Genomic DNA, 17,248 nt, shown 5'->3' with positions numbered 1-17,248 from the left:
GTTAGTTATAAATGGTTTTCATAAGATTAATGTATATTAAGTTCTAAAATTTGGTAATATATTAATTTTTCTTATTTTCTTGTTTTAATTTTTAAATAGGAAAACTGATCATTTTTTTCTTGTATTTTAGGCAAATGATGCTGGGTCTTTGTCACATCCTCAAAAGAAACATTGTTCACCGAGATTTAACTCCCACAAATATCTTGCTGAAGTTTGAAGATAACTGTCTTCATGCGAAAATTGCTGACTTCAACTGTGATAATAATGGTAAGATGATCCATTGTTTTAACTTTTCTTTATTGATTCAAACTTTTTTTTTTTTGGTTTTCATTTTTTGACATCGCGAGAAAAAATTATATATGCAATTTTATTTAATTTATTTGTAGTGCAATCTTGCACTTTGTCTAAGTAATTTTACATGTTTGACCTCTCTATAGATGGAGGATATTTTTGTTAATTGTTTTTTTAAGGACTAATGTTTCCGTTCTGCTCTTAGCAATTAATTTATCTTATGTACTAAAACTGAATTTTCGTTGATCGTTGCTGTTTTTTCACTCCAAAATAAATGAGATATTTCAGTTGCCAGGATGTGTTTTGACTCTGTTTGATAACAAGAGCTGCAGGGCAGGAAAGTTCCTGCTGTTTTGGTTTTGTCTAATTTACCTGTACTTGTAGACGGCAGAATAATTCAAAAGTAGAAATTAATTGATAATAAAAGTGCCATAAATTTACAAGGTCTGAGATGTTCAAGCTAACAAAATTCTTTGACTGAAATCAACTATATTATTTTCAGGCCAAAGACAAAACTACATTGCTGATTTCAATCGACACAAATATCCTTGTGTTTTTTTTCTTGATCTTCGTAGATGAGCATTAGTTTCATCTTGAAAGGTAAAATTTGAAACAATGTATAAATTGAGGGAAAAAAAAATCTTGATTCCTTAAGAGGAATTCATAAGCCACATAGGCATGCTAGTTGGGTCAGTACCTAAATTCTTCCTACCTCTATAGAGAAAGATATCTGTAATCAGTATATTCTTTTGCCAGTGATTTTTTCAGCTCTATTGTTTCACATGGAGATTGAAGGAGACCATTATAAATTGTTGGAAGCAGTGGAATATATTTATAAAATGCGAAGTTTGGTGACAAGCATACAGCAAATATAAATTTATTTACCTGGGATAATTCGTTTAAGACATTGTATAGGAGCAAACTGATGTATAGCTTAATAAAAACTAGTTTTGCCTAAATATCCTGGGTATTTCTCACTGCCGCTGATGGTGTGTCGCATAAATTTTGTTATAGGGTAATCTTGAAATACTATCGTTGATATCAAAAGACCTAAATATTTTGTCACAAGGCATGAAATACTATTGTTGATTATTAAAAGACCTAATGAACATGTAAATGCTACCATTCCTATACATGATAAGCACACAGAGAACCTTAAGACAGAAAAGTAGTGCAAAGAGGGACTCATTATTTTCTTGTTTTAGAGGAAATTGTTCCTTATTAGCATTTAATACGAGGAGATGATCCTTTGGAAGTGTTCTCAACAAGCACTTGGATTGTGAGGATAATTAACTAAATTATCTTTCTTGTCAACGGACCATAAAACGCTCTGTTTCCATGACAGAAAATTACATCAGGGATTTTTTGCAGTAGAAGTAGAACGCTCAAATTGGTTTTCTATGAATGCACAGTCTTTCTTTCTTCTCACAGCATTAGTCAGCGCAGATCTTGATACTATGTTGAGTGTATTTTGGTAGCCAAATGGGATGCTCAGTTGTGGTGAAATGGACTCAGTCCTAACAATTGGTAACCTTGAGATTCAACAGCTGAGTTAAATGACTGTTCACATATAAAATGTTAATTTGTAACCCAATTGATTACAAATGCTTGATGAATCATAAAAAAATTATTGTTTTTTCTTTTGAACAATAGGTGAACTAAATCTGGTTGTAGATCCCTCATGACCTGTGGCGATTAGATGATCAAAACAATAAAGGGATTTCCTATGCCGACAACTAAGCAATACGAGTCATTCAGAGTGAACGCAGACCATAATCAGAGGATCAATCTCACTAAGACTACAGTTGGCTTAACAATGTCTTAAGGAGGTTCAGTTCTATGGCCAGGAGTTTGACAGTAGGAAAATCCTCTAATTCCCTGTTTTTCAGAAAATGGATATCCAATATAAATATATATAAAAATTTATGCATAATTTTTCCTCCAACCTGGAAACGTACAGGTATGAACTGACTGATGTCAAAATAATTTGAATCTTCTTAGAGTCTAAAATGGTGTGCTTATATCATTAAAATTTAGACATATATTAGGAAAGAGAAAAAAAAAAAGACTTTTTTCGAAATGAGCTAAGTGTAATGTCCCTCTTCCCATTAAGACGGGAAATAGGGATGATTGCGTAGTAACCCTAAATCATAGGGAATTTCTTTCTTCAGACCTTTAGTTTCTATTATGCATAGATGATGACTTATGAATGCAGAGTCCAGACAGTGTAAGTGCTAATAGGGAATTGTTATTGCCAAAGATCGTATTTCTAATTCAACGATGATAGCCTTGTTGGACATAACATAGAGAATGGACTTGTCTACTTATATTGTGATAAGATTTTCATTTGGATTATATTCCTTGGTTGTATGTAATGACAAAGAAGGTAGTAATGGCAATGGTTATTTTCATTCTATATCTGACCTGACCTTCTAGACATGCGCAACACTAACTTTCATGTTTCTTATAGCGATAATATTGTTATCATAGTTCATGTTATCTTTCTTATAGATATAGATATAGCGGGACAATGTTACTCTCTTAGACAATTGCATTGTTCAACTTAATCTTCATCTCCAATTTGTATACTTTCTATTGACTGAGTCTTCGTCTGCATATATCAAATTGGTCTTTTAATTAGTATAATAGTTGTTGAAGATCTCTCAAATGTAATCATATTGTTGGTTAGCCGTCATAACTGAGATATTTGCACACGGAACATTGTTCTTGAGTATTGTCAAACTATCTAACCAATTGGGCCTTCTACAGCCGTGGATCATAATTGCAAATTGTCTTCTCTTAACTGGTGCATGTTTAATTGTTTTTACTTATGATTATCCTGTTTGGTTATTTGGTGCTTGTTGACAATCGTATCTCTTCCTAAATGGTTTCCTTATCATATTTTCTTTCTAGCTCACCCATTTCTTTGGTTACCATAGGATGAGTCTCTTCCATGACCCGTATGTTATGCAATAAGATTTATTTATTCCTGGCTGGCTATTTTTATTTATTACTGATCGTTGCCATCATTTATATATCTCTTCATTATAGATATCAATTATCCTATAGTTTGTTAGCCCCTCTTGACGGATGCTGCTGTGTCAGTTGATGGCTTAATGAATCTGTTATTTCAATCATTTAAAGGTTCTGCAACATTGATACTCTCTAATTACTGTAACTATCATTAATGATTGTCGTCTTTGACATATCTTTCCAAGTTATCATCATTTGCATCTATTGTGTTGGGTAATGGTCACTCCTTATTTCCTTTCATCATTCTTTTTGTCAGCTTACTTCAAGAGCACATATCCATGCTATACTCCTACATTTCATCATCTTGTTGTCCATATACATATTGCCGTTCTTATGTTTGCTAAATTCCAGATTTTGTCTATTTTCCCCAATCGGTTGTTAGCTTGCTGAATGTGGAATGCAATGGGATATTTGAAAACATTCCTCACTGTATTCATCTGTCTATCATTCTGTCATGTACACCTTATGCAGCCTCCGCTGGCTGTAAATTTATAAGTTACTATCTATCTTAGATGGCTTCTGTTGAGTTCTCTATATATCATAATGATTATCTTGTTTCTTGTGGAGAGCATATCAACATCTCAGGTATGGAGTTAACTATTTATAATGTTGGGCATCAGTTCTGCTATAACAGTGATAGAGTTGCTGTTTTGAATGGAGATATAGAACCTTGAAACCTTATTCTAATGTCATTTAAAGAGACTTGTAATTCTTGAAAAGATTAGAAACAGTCAACGTTGGTTCCTCTGATCCCTTTGTCCTTTTGTTTTAGTGCCAAAGCTGATATGTTTTTAATGCTAATGTAGTTGTCTTCTCATTGATTTCCCGGTCTTTTATTTGCTGATGTTAATCTTGATCTATCATAATGTTGATTCTGATATTTCGGTCTTCTATTATTCATGTAATGAATTAAGTACAATCACGATACTTAACTGAAACAGAGAAATGTTAAATTACCATCTCTATTCCTGCAATCTCTGGTGACTATATTGCATTGTTTCTCTCCTCCTTGCTAATCTGATTCATACAATTTATGATTTCTAGTTTAATAATTCCCGTATTAGATGATGATCCCCTATGTCTTTCTCTTCCACATTCTTTTCCCTATTTATTGCTTGTTTGATTATGGTGTTGTCTTTCGATAGTATGCATGCAATGACTTGGAACCACATGCAAAACAACATGATCTAAAAGGTGCTCTCTTCAACCATGCTTCCTAAGTGTACAGCCTGACCATCAACATCATTAACATAACTTGCTTTCTGAGTAAATTGAAATATCTCACCTGAGAGCAGAAAGTAGAAAAGCAACAAGAAGGAACAAAAAACACCTCATGACAGAAGAAACATAAAAGGAAGCCCTTAACAGTAAGGAACTGAAGGAAATGTGCCTTGTAGAAATACATGCACACATATGTCGTAATCCCTTGATGGATTTTGGAAATCAGTATTACTGCTGCCATCACATTCTTTATTAGAACTGCAAATAGGTGCAAATGTTATGGAGATCATCATGGGTGTCTTATTTTCTTCCCAACCAATCATAATGTATGGCAGACCCCCAATGCATCATTCAAGGAACACAAAAGAGATGGTAGTAAGTGGTCCAGATCATAGTATTATCTTTGCAAGAAATAAGGTTAGTAGGTACATCCAAAGGCCTCTGGATTCTGATTTGTTTCAAATGGGTTTATGGCCACCTTAAGCGAAGGAACTCAACTAAAAAGAGAAAAACAACATCCAAATTCAGACAAAATTCTGCTTTCCCACTTCATGCAAATTCTATTCTAAACGTCATACTAAAAAGGCCCAACAGTTCTCATGAAACTAAATGGGAGGAATTAATCTTATGCCGACATGTTACTTTGGTAGTAAACATATCACAAAGTAAAGGGAGTAATGGAACACCATTGTTATAGGATTGTTCAGGCAACTTGACTTCAGACTGAGATGTTGGCGCTTCCTTCATACATGGATGCCTTGACTTGATTGTACCCATTTCATTCAAATTAGTACAAAGTGTTTGGTGCTAAATTTTTCCTACATGGGTTTTACAATGCAATTTCCCTCAGCATCATCAATATGTTACAAGATTCAAGAATTGGCAGATTAACGGATTTTCGGATGATTGATTTATTAACCGAGGAACAAATGTGTTCCTTATAAAGAATTACAAGGACGTTGTTTCTAAAAGAAACAATGTAGACTGAAGATGAAATTAGAAACAAAACTGAAGACAGGATAGGAAACATTCCTATCTGGACTGAAGACAAAAGACATAGGATATGAAACATTCTTATCTAGACTGAAAAACAGACTACAGACAAGTAGTTGACCATTATGGAAAGTATTTAACTAAGGAGATGATATCTTAATAAAGATATTAAAGATATTATCTTAATACAATAAACTACTCCCATAAATATATGCGAGTTATACAACCCTGAGATAGAATTAGGGGACCAAATAAGTGGCTAGCTTAGAGTTAGATCTGGAATTGATTATTGATTATCTCCTCACAATCATTGTCCCTAAGATAATTGATTATGGTATTAGCTATATAAACAACTGTCCATCCATTCAGTGCTGATAATTGTTATTTTTTCAAAATAAATGCCGACTAGGATATTGTTCATCTTTAGCAGTCATCAATATTAATCTCAGATGCTTAACATATTATTACCGATGACTATTTCTTGCTGCTGCCAAATGAATGGCTTAACATCATTTTGCCATTGTGAGTTTCTTCATGATAGTGGTTACCATATATTATGACGGTATTGCATCGACTTGAAACATTTATTTAACCATGTTAAAAATATCCCGGCATCCGACTATGTTTATTTCTTTATTAATTTTGGTGAATAGTAGTTTAATAAGTGTTATCTAATATCACCTATCCTATCAAAATATTATTAATATTATTTTGATATTATTGATATTTTTCTGACTGATTCATTATATGTGGATTATTATATTGGTATTTATATATCGATTAATATTTTACTAGTAGTTATAATCAGCATATGGTTGTATATTATTATTAAGCTATTCCAAAAGAGGGATATTACAAGAAGAATAAAAAAACAGTAAACCCCCCCGCTCCCCCGCGCCCACCCCCACCCCCCACCCCCCCCACACCCAAAAACATGGAGAATGGACATGATTATCAATCAATATGATTTTTTATTTCTGAATGCTTATTTATCTAAGAGCAACTTATATTTACAGATTCAAAATCCTAAGAATCATTCAACATTTTAACCATTCAACAGTCTTACCTCCTTTTAAATTATATTATATCTTCCATATGCATACTACATGCATCTGAATTTGACTACTGTAGTGTAAGTAACAATAGTATGAGACAAATGACAGACGAGCCTTGAAAGGCTGGAATATTCTGCAATCTGTAAAGACATGTACCAATAACTCTATAAGGCTCGAGGACTGCAATACTGTCTTTGAAAAGAGTTCGTGCAGAATGGAATACCAACCGACCCTTTATAAGCACTTGGAATATTGATAATGTACTCATGATATTTTGGTATGAATAAAGTAAATCATTTCCTCGCCAAATTGGTATTGTGGTATTAAGGTACATTCTATGTTTCGCTTTACATACATATCTTTATTATTCTGTGAACTTGAGTAGTATTTCCATTCTACAGTTCAAGCCTCACTTTTTTCTTTTTTCTAGTGTAGGGTTCAAAGGCCTATCTTATACTCTTAAAGACTTTTTACTACTGCTGCTTTTGCTAAAGGATTGCTTCTTTGTCTTCACAGACTATTTTTCTTACCACGATTCACTGTTGTTCTGACTCTATTTGAGAGTTTCTCTTCAATATCTGCTCTTCTCATGCATTAATTGTTGTGGTTCCTTTATCAGATCTTCATTTTCTTATTTTAGATTGCTGTTCTCAAGCATTTATCCACTATTCCTTCTTGAATGGCTGATCTTCTTATTATTTAAACTCACTTTCTCTCAAAGAACGTGCTTTCAATGAGAAACTTGCTGTTCAGAAAGGCTATCTGCTATTCACTAGTGTAGAAATCCTCCGTTTTCAATAATGTCTCGTGTTCTTCATGCTTGTTGGCTGTGAAAAGCTGAGAGTAAAACTAGGTTTTCTCGAGGATCCTTTGAACCTTTGACTACCTTTGACTTTAACCATGGGTTGGCTGTGAGTTTGCTGAGGCTTAAAGAGTTTAAACAATTTACTTTCCTCTCAAAACCCACTCAAACAAGGCTGCATGACTTACATAAGGATTTTCTCTAACAATTTTATAAGGAGTGCAAAAAAGTATATAGCAAGCTTTTAAGAGCTTTTAGATGTTCAAATGTAATTTAGAGGTTTTCTAAGAATATGAAACTCTTTTAAGGCACAAATATCCTAAAAAGTCTAAGATTTTGACCAAGACTATAACTGAAAATAGAACTATGTGCAAGCAAGGCCTAAGGATTGGATTGGACAACCATAATCACACAAGGAAAGTGGATACGTTGTTTCAATGGAGAGTTCTGTATGAATGTTAGCATAATGTTAGCTGTGGCTGTGGCTTTTACTATCAAACAATTTTTATTTTGTTTTCTTAACAATAAGACTGTAGCCATCGTAAATTTTAGAATAGATTACGCAGTCTCATCTATGTTTCATGTGTCTATTGAAAATTTGAAACCACATTTGCCTACAAGAATTTTTGTATTTCTAAGATATTACACAAATATCTCGTGATAATCTTAAATTCTGATATACTTATTATGATCATATTAATATGTTATTTTTTGGTAGGTTGTGGAACATATGGATGGAGATCACCAGAACAAATTAATGGGAATGTACAAACTGCAGCAACAGACTCATTCATGTTTGGATGTATTGCTTTCCACTGCATTACTGGCGGTCAACACCTGTTTGGTAATAACCTCGAGCAACATGAAAGAAATATAAAAAATGGTATTGCCTGTAATCTTTCTTCTATTGAGCATATTCTCGAGGCCCATGACCTTTTGTATCGTCTAGTTTGGGATAGGTAAGACCTTTTTTTAATAGAATCTATTTGAAATATATTTAAGTATTTCATTGTGTTATTTAATATTTATATGTTTGAATACATAATTATAATTATTAATTTGTTGATTTTTTATTTCAGATAAAAAATACATCATGTTGAGCGGCATCTGTTCTTTTGGAGCCCTAAAAAGCATCTCGAGTTTCTTTGTGCTGCAAGTGATCGAGTAGTTGTAGCAAAGAGAAGGATTTATTACTTCAGAGAGAAAGACCGTAAAGCAAGAAGCAATAATGTAGAAAAACATGATGCATATGCATTAGAGAGAAGAATAATGGACGATTTTTCTTGTGCTACAGCCAGAGTTTTAAAAAGTAATAAGAAGTGGTGTCTACGATTACATTGGCGTGTAAGAGACCATAAGCCAAAGAAATGCAATTGGAATTGTCGAAAGTTAAGTGGTTTGCTTCGAATTGTTCGAAACTTATCAAGGCATTATGAAGACAATCCTCCAAAAACAAAGGTATATTGTATTATAGAAGTAAAATAAAAAATTAAAACTATACCTAGATGTAATCTATATTGAGAGAAAATGCGAAACTTGTTTCTTTTAACTTTTGTTATAAACAAATTTAAAAAATGTTTGGATGGATGGCAGAGAATTCTTGGTGGCAATGATGGTCGAATGCTGCATTATTTTTATCGGAAATTCCCAAGGTTTTTTTTGAAGTTTATTGGATTATGCACGTTCATTGTTCCAATGAATGTGCTTTTGTTGAATATTTTGGATAAGTGGATTCTACTTGTATTTCTTGAGCACGTACTTGCATACCATTTATTTTAAATTTTTAATCTGTATAAAACTTAAACTGGCAGTTGCATTATTTTCTGTTTGCAACAATGAGCCACCAGTGTAAGGAGAACTTATATTTAGTACTGCAATACATTCAAGTGATCTCTTCATTTTATAATTGTATGCCTCATCCATCTTCAAAACTTATGATGTATTTGATGATATGAATTCCATTCCTTTGGGTTGCATACAATTTTTTTGTGTTCCACTCTTGTCTTAGATTGAAAGTATGTTTATGAATAGTATTATTAGTTTATGACTATTTTTACTTCCATGTTACCATTCGTACCTTTGGTTGTAGTATCCAAGATATGTAACTCTCCGCATAGCTAATTAAGTAGAAAAGATGCTAGATATGTCTAGAATGCAGACAATGTATCTTGACAAATGAGTAGCCAAATACTCTACGTGGCTGGATAAGAACATTTCCTTCAAAATAATTTTAAACCTTACCTTTGCTCTTCTGTTGGTGTATTCTTGAATGCCGTATAGATGTAAGTGCTAGTTTACTTCTGTTAACATTTACAGCCTCCTCTTCGCAAAGAATGTGCTAGTTTACTTCTGTTAACATTTACATCCTCCTCTTCGCAAAGAATGCACAAATAGTGCTTTTTAGGATATCTCACACTCCTATTATGAGTTGCATTTATAAAAAAAAAAGTCAAGGCGGGACACAAAACTAATTTTTTTCTTGAATAAGCACCAGTGTCACATATTCTAACACTCGAACAGTCAAATCAATGTTGGAATAATGTGATTTTAAATCACAAGCTGAAAATGGGGTTTGGTAACGTGAAGTGGTCCATCAGGTCTAAATCCTATCCAGGATTTATAAATTTAAATTGTATTATACACTAGTGTTAAATTGGCGGCAAATGTCGTTCTTGTGTGTAGCTATTTAATCTTTGTGGTTTGTATGTGAAGCCAGCCAGACTGAATTAATCTCTCGTTGTATGCTCAACACGGTTTGGTAATGATCCATTGCCTGTGATTCAATCTAAGTGTTATATTTTACATTGGCGCAGACATATTTTTAGACAAGAATTAAAAATTGATGATTAAATTTGTACAATATATGGATCTTATCCTTCTCTACCGTTGATGGTATCAAAGTATAATAATTAATATTCTAATGCTGATCTGCAGATCATCAACACAGAGATGCATAAATAATTAAAACACAAATTTGATGATAAATCTCTGACCAAACTACATTTAGTTGTGCAATAGAATTGGCACGGAATCCAATTAAGCTGTCTCAAAACTCTCTGCAAGTAACATAAACTAGTTGCAATGTTTATTGTCTTCAGCAAGAAACTTGGCTATAGATATAATCATCAGTAGTCCAAAGATATTCTACTACAAGAAAAAGGAGGCTGCAGAGTAATGAAGAGTATGTCATTGAACTAGAAGCTCCACATATAACGAAATAAATTATGCAGAAAATTTGATGAAGTCACAATCATCAAACAAAACTGAGGCCATCTCCTGACTAGAAAGTCGAGGAAAATTTCCTGACTAGAAAGTGAAGGTGATTCAATAATTTGAATGCATTAAAAGTGATCTGCAGAACATTCCAAAATCAAAAGATGGTACATTAAGAAAATACCAGCCAGTCCAGCTGCCCAGGAAAATATAGACTTTTGCTATGTAACTTTTTGTTTTTGTTTTTGCGGTTTAAGCAAGTCTTTTAACTTTTGTCACATATAGTAAGCATCTTGTTTAAAGGTTCCCCCATTCCCATTTTTAGTTCCTGCCAAAGGCAGGATACTAAGGATACTATTGCTTTCATTCAATTGAATTTTTCAATTCAACTGACCAATCAACTCGTAGACTTTTAAAAATTAAAAGAAATTTTAAATGTTTATTTCTTTTTCTAATTTTTCATTATTTTATAAATCGCATTTTTCATACATTCTATTGGATCATTCTATTTTTGGCAAGTGGAAAATTCAATTTTCTTCAACAAAAAATACAAATATTTTCTAACAAGTTTGTCACGCATTAATGAATGCATTAATTACCACTCTTTACAACATTTGTGACAAGTTGATTAGATTTAAAAAAAAAATTCATTTTTATCTTCCACCTCACAAATGAATGTCTGGTCAATATTAATTATCACAATTTATTTTTCTTACCAAGTTCAAATATAGAGTTAAATGTTTTATATTTATTATTTTAAATATATTTATTAGTTTTACATTTATATTTATTTTTGTGAATTGTAAAATGTTATTACTTTAAGTTTACACTATTTTACTAGCTATTATTTTACAATCTTACTCTAATTTTTTATTATACCATTTTATAAATTGTGAATCTAATGCTACCTCTCAAACTTGCTAGATATTTTGGCAGTTTGAATTAAATAATCAACACAATTTTTTTTTTTAAATCAACTATTTCAACTTATAACTGAATTGGTAGAAATGAGTAGTTCATTCATATAATATAGTTTTTATTGTTATTTATATATTTCTTAAAATAGTATAATTATTAATCTTTTTAAATTTCCCTTCAACTCTCTCTATCATTCTACCTTTACTTGGCCTTATAATAACATATCATTTTCTTTGATGAAGTCCTGTTCTATTAAAAAAATATACTTAGAATACAATTCACAAAAAAGGGTTCGGGGGATACAAGATCACCCCGTGAGAGAGTTCAAGCAACCTAAGTCGAAACTAAACACATGACTTCAGTCGGAAATAGCAACTATTCATTAAAAAAAAACATATATAGCAACCTCAGGCTGCCAAAGTAGTGGCAGCCGAGGGGGGAGGATCATCTTTGTCATTAAAACTCCAATCATTTGTGGGATTGGGGGGCGGGCTAGGCACAAACCAGCCGTCATCAGGAGCAACAGTAGCAAGGGGATCAGTGACAGCTTTCGCATCTTTGACCTCAGGCCGCGGAGGAGAGATCGCCAGCGCTAGGCGAGGCCATTTGCCAGCAATATCACGACGAGTGCCAGGAGGAGGAGTTGGGGACCAGCCAGAGCCACCACGAGGTGGGGATGCAGAGCGACGCCTCCAGCTACCAGCCCCACCACTGGGAGAGCGGTGGCGGGAAGCTTGCGAGCGCGGAGTGTGCAAGTGGCGGCCTGAGGAGTGGCGCTGCTACTAGCGGCCACGAGGCGTTGAGGTGTCTGCTGAGGCATTTGGAGGAACTTGAGCCACAACGCAAGGGGCATTGCTCCAGTGGTTGAGCAGCTCCTGCAGGTGAGCAACTTCCAGGGCAACCTTGTTGGCTTGCCCCTGAATCTGCATAATAACATTGTTACAAATACAAGCTTTAGTGTACATTGCAATGTTAACATCCAAAAAGCTGTGAGTGAATAAAACAACATTTCTATCTTTCCACAGAGTAAACAAAATTTCCATCTTGAATGTATGCCAGATCTGGGAGTACTTTCTGGGAATTCTGGGGGAATCACCCAGCAAGATCATGTGCCATGAAAATGGTTCTAGCCTAAAGAGCTTGAAAAAATCATGAATCCAGTGCCAATAATTCTGCGCACGTTTAGAAAACCAGAAAATAAGCAAAAAGGACTTAGGCTGACCACAAAAGGGGCATCTGGGATCAGGAACCCCTATGTGCTTGAGCTGAGGCCCCAGGGGAAGACCTTGGAAGGCAAGGCACAAAGCAAAGTGAGCGATCTTGGGCTCAGTAATAGTGCACTAGATGGTATCGAAGCGTTTTTGCCATTGAGAAAGCGAAGATTGCAAATGCCATCTCTTGTTGAGCGTGTCTACCATCGAAAGATGGGGCAAAAGCCATCAGTATCCCTTATTGGGCTTGTAGTTGGCAAAAGGAGTGTCAGGATACCACTTCTAGTCATGCCACCAAGGACGACCAGACTATATTCCAACCTTGTGCACCAAATGTACAGGGATGGAGGAAAGCAATTGGTCAAAAGTCTGCCGATCTGCACGGACAAGGCGGTACTGCACTTGCATGTCTTTCCAGGTCTTGAAACTCATAGTGACTCTGGAAAAGAGATCTTTGACAGTTCTGATGCCACATTTGAAAAAACGAAGAGCATTGGCACCTTGGGTCTTAGCAAGAGGATTACCCTGAATGGCAAACAGGGGAGACCACCAAATATTCTGTTGATTCAAGGAGAGACCATTATGAAACTCATCCCCAGCCCAATGAAGCCAGGGCTTGATAGCCTCCCAAGCTTTCCAGATGCTCTTGATAACAAAAGAGCCCTGTATGACAACAAGATCACACATGATGAGGAGGGTCTGAAAACCAATCCCCTTCCACGCAAGTTTGTTGATAGGGAAGCCAGCGGAAATGCAATGGCGAACTAGAATCTTCCAAGCTTCATCTCTAGTAATAGCTCGAATGATCCACTTGGCACAAAGCGCAAGGCCTTGTTTCTGAGTGGAAAGTAGACCGAGGCCACCAGATTCTTTAGGGAGGCAACAAAATTCCCAAGCGACTTGGTGAAATCCATGCTTATCGAAACCAAAAGCTCAGAGGAAATCTTTGAGCAGGCTTTCCAACTTAAGATAGGAAGCTTTGGAAGGAGCCCAACAAGAAGAGTAATATACATGGGTGGCCGCCAGAATCTTAGAGCAAATCTGAAATTTACCGGCAAGAGAGAGCGGCGTGGTAATCTAGTAATCAAGCTTCTTCACAATCTTAGCAAGGACAACATTCCAAAGCTCCAGAGGGGAAGCCTGAAAGGCAAAAGGGATGCCAAGAAAATGAAACATTTCACCATGAGTGACCCATTTCCACTCGAACTGGCTGAGCCAGGGAGGAGCTGGCAAAAAAGACTGGCAGTAGTAGATCATTTTATGCCATTGAATGGCAGAGCCAGAGGCTTGACAAAAAGTCTCCAGACAAGACAGAGCATTGTTGATGCTTTCCTCCTCTTCAAGAAGAGTAAGGAAGGAATCATCAGCAAAATGACCATTGACAAGCTGGGATGTAGAATCAGGCAAGGTAATGCCGCGAACCAGTCCCGAGGAAACATAATGAACAAGCAGTTACCCAAACCCTTCAGCAGCAAGAACATAAAGCGCTGGAGCTAAAGGGCAACCTTTTCTGATGGAGCAAAAGAGCCCAAAGGCCTCAGATTGCGAATTATTAATGGTAATGCAAGCATTAGCATCACCAAAAAGCATCTCCACGGATTGAATAAAGTTCGGACCAAATCCTAGGGCCTAAAGCATAGCTAGGATGGAGGGCCATTCAATGCGGTCATATGCTTTGGCAAAATCTATCTTCAAAAAGATAGCCTTTTGTTTGAACTTGCAAGCCCATTCCATCCCTTCCCAGACATCAATAATGTTATCAAGAATGTATCTAGATTTGATGAAGCCAGTTTGTTCAGGCCGCACAATTAGAGGTAGCATGTGCCTGATTTTGAGAGAGAGTGCCTTGGCAATTATCTTATAAGCCACATTCAGAAGGGTGATGGGCCTCCAATTACATATGTCCTCCGGGTCACCAGCCTTAGGTATGAATTTAATATTTCCTATATTAATAATGGCTCCTAAGCTTTTAGAATGATATGCTTCAAGATAGACTCTGTGCAGATCAGGGCCAATTTGCTCCCAGAGGTGCTTGTAAAACTCACAGGGAAATCCATCACACCCAGGGGACTTGTCATCTGCCATAGAAAAGGCAGCCTCCTTAAGATCGCTGAGGGAAAGAAGTTTCTCACAGAAAGCACGTTGTTCCCCCGCAAGGCGGGATGGAGTAACAAAGATGCATTTTCGGAGAGCCTCTTCCTGGGCAACCGAATTTCCCTGCAAAGCAAAAATGTTCTCATAATGATGAATGAACGCTTGCAGGATGTCGGGGAGACTGGACAGAACAGTCGTGCCCTGCTTGAGTTTCTAAATCCCAACTTTGGTATGATGGGTCCAAAAAGCATGAAAAAATTCCTTTGAGGCCTTGTCTCCAACCTTCAATCAGTGGAGATGAGCCTTGAGCTGAGCTCCACGGGCAACATAGTTGTCAGCAACTTGCTTGTTATGTTGAATCTTCACAAGCTGAACTTGCAGATCTATATCAAAGGGGTTAAGAGTGAGAGCCTCAGAAGCTTTTCTGAGGGCAAGGTTGTTAGCTGCATAAGCCCTTTTTGAAAAAATGGCGACTTGATGCCCATAGATACGTAGGAATCACACAGTTCTGGCGATGGCATCATTCCACCATTGAAGCCATCCCCTTTGAGAGTGCGGACGTGGCTCCAAATTCCAGACACCTAGGATATGTGAGATGGTGGAAGCATGCATCAGCACTGACGTGTTGAGGAAAAACTGAGACTTAGCTACCTTGGGGATAGTTGTTTCCCAAGTAATGCCAAAATGAATAGGATAGTGGTCAGATAAAGTGATATCTGATAGGCGAATGACAAGCAAATCTCGATCCTTAGAAAAGGAGAAAAAAGATTGTGCAGAGATCATGGCACGATCAAGATGTTTTAATATATGATCTTGGCCAGCTCGAAAGTTGGACCAAGTGTGCCAGACTCCACCACTCTGGCGGCGGTTAGTGTTGGGATCAAACAGGCCCAATTTATTACACATGTAGTACCAAGCTGCTCTTTCCCTAGTTGTCCAATGAAAAGGCAGAATGCCTTCTTTGTCAGATGCCACTTCAACCATATTGAAGTCCCCACACATGACCCAAGTGGCTGGAGGCAAATTGTTAGCCAGCTAGGCCCACAACTGGGCTCTTTCAACAGCGTCATTGGAAGCATAAACATTAATGACTCCAAAAGAGTGATTGTTAATGGAAAGTAAAAGCCACACAATTCTATGCGAAGGGTCAGTACTGTGTGAAATAATGGCAGAATGAAGGTGAGGTGACTATAGAGTAACTACACCACCTCGGCTAGCATCATGTTGCGAGGAAAACATAACGCCATCTTGCCAAATGATGCGGCATGCAACAACAAGCATGAAACCAAAGTTCTTAACTTCTTGTAAACACAAAAAATCCAAATTACCAAGTCTATGACGGGTATCCCAGACATAGTACTTTCTGATGAGGTCTGTAAGACCTCGAACATTCCATGAAAGGCAATTCATGTGAACTCTTCCATGTCATCCTCATCCTCAAGAGAGGAGTAGTTGTTTTGCAAGAAGGTAGGAGCCAGGTGAAAGTCAAACGAGAAATCCTCTGAACTTACAGCCTGACGCTTTATCTTTGGTACCTCAGCACGTCTAGGAGGACTGCGAGAACACCGTGTTGCTAGTGGCACAATGGAAGAAATCGCAAGTGGAGTGCGAGCCCCGACCAAGGCAGAAGCCCTGGCGGCGGCCTTGATCCCCTACAAATTAGTAGGGTTTGAAACCTGCGAACCCCCCAGAGGAGGAACTGTCGAAGCCGCCTACGTCCCCACGCTAGCTGGTGTAGACCTTCTTGTGGGAAAAGGAGGAACAAAGACAACCGCCACATAAGATTGTTTGGGCTGTGAAGGGGTCGAGGCAGCCTTGCCCTTGTGTCCAATAGTAACCCAATCTTCTTTTTTCCCTTCGGCTTGTTTGGCAGGCACATCTTTAGGAGCAGGGTTTGCCTTGGAGGTAACTAAGGGGCAATCTCGAATCTTGTGTTCCGCCGATTGGCACCTATAGCAGGTGTTAGGAAGGTTCAGATAAAGCACCTTCTGAGAGACAGTCTGCGCCCCAATCTATATTTCCATGGAATCACAAAGATCCTTGGAAAGATCAACTTTGATGCAAACGTGACGTTGAGGGTGAGCATTAAAGAATTTCTCAGGCTCCTTGGTGACAACCTTGCCAAGGGTTTGGGAAATGGACTCAATAAAATGCCAACATGGCAAAGGGTAAACCTAGGAACTCAACCCACATAGGGACCCTAAGCTTTTTATCATTCGAGACACTAAAGTCTCAGGACCATTTTTGGAAAACAAGCAGAGAAGAACGGACAGACCAAGGGCCGTTGGTGAAAACCACCTCTGCTTGTGATGGGTTAGCGAAGCAAAATTAAAAAAACCCTTTGGTAAGGTTTTGCATGGCATCAAGGTGGACTCCATGAAGGGTCCAACTCTTGTTAACCCATTCTTTGAGCATAG

General features: G+C 36.8%; 1 protein-coding gene across 4 annotated transcripts in view; it reads left to right on the top strand.

Annotated features, from left to right (window-relative positions):
• The window catches only part of LOC149570847 (serine/threonine-protein kinase/endoribonuclease IRE1a-like), a 39,489-nt gene extending 30,188 nt beyond the window's left edge, over window positions 1-9,301 (top strand). For all 4 annotated transcript variants that reach the window (XM_089812416.1, XM_089812417.1, XM_089812415.1 and 1 more), the window contains 4 exons: window positions 131-267; window positions 8,114-8,354; window positions 8,475-8,853; window positions 8,989-9,301. In XM_089812416.1, the coding sequence (XP_089668542.1) occupies window positions 131-267; window positions 8,114-8,354; window positions 8,475-8,478 (382 nt within the window). In that variant the 3' untranslated portion in view covers window positions 8,479-8,853; window positions 8,989-9,301. The remainder of the gene's footprint in view (window positions 1-130; window positions 268-8,113; window positions 8,355-8,474; window positions 8,854-8,988) is intronic.
• The last annotated feature ends 7,947 nt before the right edge of the window (window positions 9,302-17,248 follow it).

This window comes from Cupressus sempervirens, chromosome 2 (assembly GCF_028749045.1).
Source record: "Cupressus sempervirens isolate cs-2001-9-10 chromosome 2, ASM2874904v1, whole genome shotgun sequence".
Lineage (NCBI taxonomy): Eukaryota > Viridiplantae > Streptophyta > Pinopsida > Cupressales > Cupressaceae > Cupressus > Cupressus sempervirens.
This window is presented reverse-complemented; position numbering and strand designations above follow the sequence as displayed.